The sequence below is a fragment of the Oryzias melastigma genome, linkage group LG3 (genome assembly GCF_002922805.2).
Source record: "Oryzias melastigma strain HK-1 linkage group LG3, ASM292280v2, whole genome shotgun sequence".
Classification (NCBI taxonomy): Eukaryota; Metazoa; Chordata; class Actinopteri; order Beloniformes; family Adrianichthyidae; genus Oryzias; species Oryzias melastigma.
In genome coordinates, this window is record NC_050514.1 from 34,307,219 (window position 1) to 34,315,994 (window position 8,776).

Sequence of the window (8,776 nt, forward strand, 5' to 3'; positions counted from 1 at the left end):
AATTCTGAAGATTTCCTGCTTCGTAACATAAGAAAATGAAGTTAATGTAAAAATTGTGAACTGATTTGAAGCTGAAACCTTTTGCACCAGTTTCACCAGAAGTTTGTTTGAAACATTTTTGACCGAAATGCCCCGAAAGGTGAGCAGCTGTTAGCTTTTCTTCTCATCTTTGAGAAAAGCTCCAGTCAAAATGTTTTTTTACTGCAAATATAATTACAACAAATGAATCTTTTTCACTTTTTCAACGGTAATTTCTTCTGGTTTTTCCCCCTCTTGAAGATTGTGGCTGCAGAACCCTGAAAATGAGGTGGAGGACAACGAACAAACTCTGCACAGGAAGTGTTAATCACTGCAACACTGTGCCACGCTCTGAAATCACTATTCAAAATTATATGAGTCAGAACATAAATTAAATTGAAGGAAAGCCAATGAATTCTTTCAATACTCTCGTCTTTGTCTGTGTTGAGGAACACTGATAAGAAATATTTGGAAAGAGCAGTCTCTGAGACAGAGATTAAGCCCGCAATTAAAGCGCTCGCAGCTGGTAAAGCACCAGAGAAGGATGATTTTACTATTGAATCCTCTAAGTGTTTCCAGGACACACTGTCCTCCTTCCTAAATTCATTCTGTAATGATATTGTTACTAATCAATCAATGCTCGGCACCACGTGCTCAGCCGGGCTTTCTGGGTTAGAGGCCTCCTGCCCATCAACATCTGCTCGGTCTGCAGAATAATGATCAGAAGATATTTGCAAAGCGTCTTTAAATAGCAGCTGCGGCTCGCAGGCGGCCTGGCCTCCATGAGAAAGAGACTTATTCATGTCAAAAGAGGCATCAGAAGAACACGGAGACGTTCTCCTTATGAAAGATTTCATTATTTAGAAGAATAACAACGGGAAGCTTTTTAAAAATCCTCCATTCTGTTCATTCAAAACAAGTTAAAGAAAACAGGAAGTGTTTTATTTTGGTTTGTAAAGCTGATTAAACTGGAGAAGTTCAGTCTGGTTTTTAGAGTTTCTAAAGCCTCGTCAGATTCTGAAGATCATTTTTACAACTTTATTCTTGACTTGTTGAATTCATTCTCAAAGATTTTGACTAGATGAGGAGTCTGCAACCTTTTATTTTAGTTTCTCACCGACCAGAACCCAACGAGAGCCACTTTATCGCTAAAAAAATACACAATATTTATGACTTTTTTGTCAATTAAACACTGATTTAGAATGTGACTTAAATATTACAATAATTACATTACAATAGTGTCTAGATATAATATAAAGAAGTCGTGATTTATGTTAGTTTTGACACCAGTGAACACTAGTTCCTTTCAAAATAAAGCTCACCTCTGGTTCTTCTGCTGTTTTCTTAATTAAAAATGCAAGACAGTCAAAAACATTTTTTTTTATCATTAAGATTTTGGTGTGACAACATCATTTTTTTCCCTTTTACTTTCAGATCTAAACACAATTTTAGTAGAATCTGTTTATTAAAAAAATAAAAAAAAACATTTAGAATAAACTGAACTTTTTATTGTCATTCTCTAAGATGTGAGACAAAAAAAACTAAATCCTTTTCAATCATTTTTAACTGCATTTGTTCAAAACTTTAACCACTTTAGAGCAATTTACCAAAATAAAATTGCGTTTGGAGACTTTTATTAGACCAACCATAAGTTAAAAACAGAAATTTAAAGAAATTCTGACAGTAAATTTAACTTTTTTTCACTTAGTTCTTTGACATGTTAATAATCTAAGCAGAAACGACAAACTTAAATAAATCATTTATTATGTTTTCTATTGTTAGCACTTTTCATTAAAGCTAAAGAGCCACAATAACAATATAAAAGAGATCCCTGCTCTAAATTATTGACTTTTTATCCCCAAAGTAAGAATTTTTAGTTTAATTCTTCAGATTTTAATCTTTCAATCTAAGATCAGACTTTTATTTTGGAGAATTAAGATTCATTTGTACGCTTTCTGCTTTAGTTTTGTACTTTAAATCCAGACTTAAACTTTATGATATTTTATCCTCAAAGTATAAATACCATTTCTGTTTAATTCTTCACATTTTAATCTTTCAACTTTATATCAGACTTTTATTTTGGAGAATTGACAATTATTTGTACTATTTCTGCTCAAAGTTCTGCTTTTGTTTTGTACTTTAAATCTGGACTTAAACTTTATGGCCTTTAATTTTTCACCAAAAACGTTTTTTTTTAAATTGAATTCATTTCAATTAAATTAATTTACGTTGACGTTTTGGGGGGAAAGTGTTTTTTTCTTTTTAGAATTTTTTTTAAAGTATATGTTAATTTCTTTTTGAGTAATAAATGTTTATTTTTTGCAATTTTAGTAAGAAAAAATGATCTTTTATGTTTCAACTTTATCAGTATTATCAGTTTCTACTTTATCAATTTATTAAACTCTATAGTTAAAAATATTTTTTTTTATTAAAAAAAAAAAGAAAAACTTCTGGTTTAAACTTTTATTTTGACATTGTAATTAAACCGCTTCCTGTTTCTTTCTTTCCTGTTGTCATGTTTTTGCTTCAGTTTATGGCTTTAAAAATCTCTCATTTTATTTATTATTATTGTCACTTATTTTATTTCTAAAGGGTCAAATTTAACATTTATTTCTTCATTAAGTTAAATAAAAATCAGATTTTGACATTTATTTATCTGGTGGTTAAAAGTTAAAACATGTGACTGAAACTTTAAGTTAAATTCTAATTCTGGCTCCAGTTTGAGAGAATTGTTGTGCTTTCATCCTGCGGATCTCACTGCTCTGATTTTTGTTTTTATATACGCTTCACAGGAGTTCTGGTTTTGACCCGAGACTGAAGTGGGTTCTGGAGGTGCAGTGAAGCGGAGTCGCCAGCAGAGGGAGACAGAGGAGATCCTTCAGCATAAAAGTTCTTCTGTTTCTTCGACTTTCAGCAAATTGTTTTCACTCATGATTTAGAAATGTCCAGATTCATGAGCAACGAGTCGCTTTTCTCCTTATGAATCTGTTGGAATTACCGTGTTAATGATTGAAAGGTTTCAGTAAATAAATTAATTCATAAATATTAAAGCTCTGGTGTTAAAAAGTTAATAAAAATATTTTTGTGTGTTTTTGCATTTCTTCTTTTCTTTGATCAAAACAAATATTCTGTTCTGCAGTTTTGCAAACTTTAAATGTTGTCTTTCAGCTTCCGTTCTTCATTATAGCAAAAACAATTTAAAAGTGTAATTCACTAAAATATTTAAATATTTTACAGCTTCTTTCAGATGGCGTTGGTACCTGAGATGGTTGTGATGAGTTCAAAGCCTCACAGTTTATTTCTGTTCTTGATATTTTTTAAAGATTTTCATGTACATTTTTCTAAATTTATTGTAAATTTGGAACTTTTTTTCCCTTCAGATTATATATATATATTTTAATTAAAGCCTAACATCTTATTTTTTTCATTTCCATTTTAAAAGCAAAAAAATAAAAAAATGTTTGAGTCAAAACAGGAAGAGAGAAACTGTGACAGAGTCACACTGCCATCTAGTGGACAAGAGGATCCTCTGCACCAGAGACGGATCGGCTGAACTGTGAATAAAAAACTTTATTGAAAACACGTAGCAGCATTTATGGTATAAAGTCTCTGAATTTAAAGGTTAAAATCTGGAGCTTCTGAAGCTCGGCGGCGTCTCCGTCCTTTGAGGTCGCCGAGCTGCTGGTGGAAAAGCAGAAAAAAAGGAAAAGTTCCACCGTGAAACGCCCAGTTCATAGCAGCACCTGGAGCGCACGGCTCCGGGGGAGGGGTAGGTGGGCGGACGGCGATGCATAGACGGTCAAAGTCGCTCAGAAAGACGGCTCCTCAGTCACCAAGGGGGCGGAGTCTCCAGTTCAACCCCACAAACGCTCCTGCTGACGTTCACCGCGGTCCGGACAGCGTGCACGTCCTCGTCTTCGGAGCGTCCGCCTGAGCCCAGTCCTCTGACTTCTCGCTGCTCAGGGGCGGAGTCAGGACCCCGGAGGGGACGGCACAGGAGCCGTGGCGCCGCAGGTCCGCGTCCCGGTAGGAGTCGGCTTTTTCCTGCACGGACAGAAGGCAGGTTTTCCTGAGGTCTTTGAACGCATCGCGGCGCCGCTCCTCCCTCACAGCACTTAAAAACCAAACGTTGGATCCTTAAACCTCCAGGTGTTTCTCTGAGTTCCTCAAACCTGAACAGCTACAAAAACCCACCGGCTACGTCGCCATGACAACCATAAACGGTTTCCAAACAACCGATCCGCATCGCGACGCCGCACGGTCTCCATGAGCGACAGGACCTCGACATCAAGCAGTTACCATAGCAACGCGTTTGTAGGCGGTCCTTACATTCCATTTTCACCTTTGATGTTTGTCAGATTTGATTAGTTTTATACATGTTCAGGGGCTGAGATGTATGGGGTCAAACCAGGATCCAATAACAGAGAAGGAAAAAAGTGATGATGAAAAAACAGACAATGTAAATTTGGGGAAAAAAAAAATAAAAAAAATAATCATTGAAAATAAAACATTGAAGATTTGAACAATATACTTTAAATGTGATAAAACTGAAAACTTGAATTAAAAAAAAAACATCAATGTAAAAATGAAAAATTGAAATCTAACGAATCCATCAGTAACAGCTGATGCTTTAAATCTTTTGTTTGCTTTTTCTTAATCTTCACTTTTTCTTAACCTCAGTTTACAGTTTAGATTCTAATTTTCAAGTTTTTGCTGCCACATGGAGCCAAATTTTACATGTGGGGCGGGGCTTAGAGCTCATTGGTGACATCATTTCCTTTCCTAACCCGTGTCCGTTGTGGCGTCGTCTTTAAGACGCCCGTCCTCTGATGTGGTTTGTTCCAAACTCGCTAGGATGGCGGACGGACAGCAGCTGATACTGCTGTTAATGGGAACACTATTTATTCAAGTCTTCAAGTTGTTTTTTATTTATTTAAAGTCTATCGTTCACATTTTCTGTTTTGTCTTGTTTTCTATTTTTTCTTCAAATTTACAGTCTTACCTTCAAGTTCTCTTTTTTTCAAATTTAGAATAAATTGTTCAAATTTTTAAGTTTTATTTCAAGTTTTTTATATTTTTTCTTTACATTTTTTTTCAAATTTCATTTTTTTTAAATTTACAATGTCTTGTTTTCATTTTTTCTCTAATTTATGTCTGCCTTCAAATTTCAATTTTTTCCCTCAAATTTTCTTTTCAAATTTTCAATGTCTTGTTAAAATTTTCAAGATTTATTTTGGGTTTTCATAATTTATTTCAAATTTACGTCTTGTTTTCAATGTAAAAATTTTTTTCAGTTACAATGTCTTGTGTTCAAGTTTTCCTTTTTTCCCCAAATTTTCTTTTTTTTTTTAAATGTTCATTTTTTTTATTTACAATGTCTTGTTTTCAGATTTTCATTTTTTTTGGTTACGTTTCCTTTAAATTCTGTTTATTCGTTGACGTTAAGCGGATCCTGAGATGACCTCATGCAGATGTTCTTTAAAACACATTTCATTGATAACCTGATGGTTATGGAATTATTCATGTTCACAGGTAGCACGGTTCCCTTCAAAATAAAAGCGTACTCACGAGCCACGTCAGGTAGGCGGCGTGCGTCTGGATGTTGTGCGCGTCCTCCTCCGCGATTCCCAAGAACCCCTTCAGCGGCGACCCGCCGACCTCTCGCAGCGCCACGGCGAACGGGACCATCCACCTCACGCACTCCTCGACCTCCACCCTCTTCAGAGCTGCAGGAAGGAGGCGGAGCCAGATGGCGTTTTAATCGACATTGAAAACGCAGAAATAGAAGTCCGACACAAAGCGGAGCCTCACCTGAAACCTGCTCCACCAGCTCCAGTGAGGAGAAGTGGAAGAGCGCCGAGGCGGCCAGGACGCCGTTGGAGAACTCCAGGCAGCGCACGTCGAGCATGCACAGGTCCAGCAGCTGCGACAGCGGAGGAGAAACATCAGAAACGAGGACGAAACGTCATCAGCTGAGCGGTTTTACAGAAGAGAGTTGACAGGAAAAACCTAAAACTAAACGACTTCAACGTCTGGACGAGAACTTCCTGATGTGGGCGTGGCTAATGGAACCCCGGTTGCTAAAGACGACCGTGAAACCTCCTTTAGATGTAAACAGAATTTAACGTTCAACAGCTGAGACAGAAGCTAAAGGACGCGGTTGCCATCGACGACCAGGACGTCCGCTCCATCTTCATCTCGGCGCCGCCTCATTAACCAGACGCGTTTGCTGCTCCGTGTGGCGTCACGGCGAGTTCTCGGCAGGTGTCGGCCCGCGTGAAGGACTCGGGCTCGGAAACCAGACGACTTCCTGGATCTGTTTACTTTCTCTGGGAGGTCCACAAACATCCATCACCCTGACAGGAGCCGGTGCTCACACACCTCTGCAATCTGTGTGAAGGTGGCCTGAGGGTATCTGGGCAGCAGCAGCTCCTCCGTCTCCTTCAGGTAGGCCACCTGCATGTAGACGTTGAGCCAGGAGATGGGAGTCTGTGGACTGAGGTTCCAGTTCAGCTCCTGAGGAGGAGGAGGAGGAGGAGGAGGAGGAGAGGAAGGTCGATTCAGAGCAGGACACTTTGGATTTGGGACTCCAGTCACGGAGCGTTTCTATGATCTTCAAATACCTTTAAAAAGTAGCACTTTACCCAAAGAGTCGTTTAGATTAGAGAAGCTGCTCCAGTCTGTGATCATTGTCAAGAGTGACGCCATGTTGGACGTCAGTAAACAAAGAGAAACGACTCGGCAGTAAAATGACCATAAAATGATTCATTTTGGTGATTTTAAAAAGAAAAAACTCTGATCATCACAAAAATCAGACTCTGTGGTGTGAATGTTGGTGCACAAAGAGCAACAGATGAATGACTTTGTAAACCTTCCATAAATAAATGTCATTATTTAGGTGAAACAATTCTGATCCATGGTTGTGGTTTTATTCAAATCTACACATAAACTAAACCAGGAGAGTCAAACTCAATCGAACAGGAGAACAAAATCCAAAACACACCTTATGGCCGAACAGGATAAATATTTAATGAACTCTAGAACTACATTTTTAAACTTTAAACCTGTAACTTTTTAACATAATCATGAACTAGATATATAGCATTACCTGTGATAATGTTAGTGTGAATGATGGAAGCTGAATTTGGCTGCTGAAGATGCTGGTGCTGATAACTGAAAACGCTGAAGCTGATATCCAGCTAAAATATGAGCTAAATGCCAAATTAGCCTAAAAACCTGACAAAAAAAAACTTAGGTTAGCCAAAACAGCTAGCATGTAGCTAAAAAAAATAGCTAAACACCAAAATAGCCTAAAAATGGAAAATAAAAAGCTTAAAATTAGCCAAAACACCTAGAATGTAGCCAAAATATAAGTTAAACTGAAAAATAGAATAGAAAATCCTACTAAATACCAAAATAGTCCAAAAAGCTAGTAGAATGCTAATTTTTAAAACTTTAAATCAAACTTTTTAGCATAATTGTGAATAATGAAAATGCAGGAATATTATTCCAGAATAAATCAACTTAAACCTTAAATATTTTTTTCTATAAAATTCCATATAAACTCACTCAGATTTTCCTAAAATGTTTTTTTAGAACTTCTCCTTTTTCAGCTGACGGTAATATTTACTAATCAAAAGTCCCATTCCTGTTTGTGTAACTGTAGCTCAGCAGTAAACCGACATCTAAACGTTCCAATACGGCGTCCAACTTGCATAAGCATCACGCTAACATAGCGACTATAGTCGATATAACTCTTATCTACTTTTAGTCCATTTCTATAAAAATCCTTTAAGATTCTAAAGCTAAACTCAAGAGTCCGTTCAGAACATTACTGAGGAGCTAAAGCAGAAACATGAACATTTTTCCAGATCAGGACGACATCAAGCTGCAGCTGGAAAACCGATCGATGAAGCGGCGCCGTTACCTTCATGACGATGATCTCCATGCTGAGGATCTCGTCTTCCGTGCAGGCCTTGTTGGTCACATAAGCAAAGTGGTGAACCTTGGGGGGATACATCTCCTGACGGGCGGACAGGAAGCAGCGTTCAGACGGCGCTCGATCTGATCCTGCGGCGGCTCGGCGTTCACACAAACCTCGACTTTGGCGGCGATGAACAGACACGTGATGCCGATGAGCTGCAGCGTGGACTTCAGCACGTTCCTCTGCGTGGCCATGAAGCGGTCGAAGTAATCCTGAGCCAGGTGGTACGTCTCTCTGTGCAGCTTGTAGACCTCGCTCACCTGCAGACACAAGCTGATGTCAGGACCAGACCGTGAACGCACCACCAGTCCTCTGGCGCCTCACGTTAGAGGACGGACTCTGTCGAGCTCCAGAGAAGAACCCAAACGGGAAATAAACTGAAGAATGACAGCGCCCCCTACTGGTGAGGAGATACAACTCTTAAAAAGACCGGAGACGAGAAATACGGAAGGTTAAAAGGGACAAAACTGTTGTTTAAATATTTGATCATAAAAACTGTTATTTACAATTTAAACAAAGACAGGTTTTTGAACCTTTAGGTCAATTATTCATTTTTAGAATACACAAATGAAGTGGGCGGGGCCTCTGTCTAAACAGTGATCATCTCACTTGACTTACAGCAGCGATTATCATTGGTGTTGCCTTATTTTCTTAAAGTTAGTTTCTTTTAATTTTAGGGTAAACAAACATTAAGCCGATTTTAAAAATATTTAGTTTGGTTTTCAAAGCAGACTTTGAGAATTTACACGCTAAAAACATAAAAAATAAAAGCCA

At 37.9% G+C, this 8,776-nt stretch overlaps 1 protein-coding gene across 3 annotated transcripts in view; it reads right to left on the bottom strand.

The window, feature by feature from the left end:
• Nucleotides 1-3,573: 3,573 nt before the first annotated feature.
• Nucleotides 3,574-8,776, bottom strand: part of ccne1 (cyclin E1) — a 9,920-nt gene continuing 4,717 nt past the window's right edge. For 2 of the 3 annotated variants that reach the window (XM_024295798.2, XM_024295797.2), the window contains exons 7-12: nt 8,116-8,262; nt 7,946-8,041; nt 6,400-6,534; nt 5,830-5,941; nt 5,587-5,744; nt 3,574-4,062 (exon numbers count right to left, since the gene is read on the bottom strand). In XM_024295798.2, coding sequence (XP_024151566.1) covers nt 3,901-4,062; nt 5,587-5,744; nt 5,830-5,941; nt 6,400-6,534; nt 7,946-8,041; nt 8,116-8,262 — 810 coding nt within the window. In that variant the 3' untranslated portion in view covers nt 3,574-3,900. The remainder of the gene's footprint in view (nt 4,063-5,586; nt 5,745-5,829; nt 5,942-6,399; nt 6,535-7,945; nt 8,042-8,115; nt 8,263-8,776) is intronic. The other variant, XM_036211381.1, reaches the window with a different exon arrangement.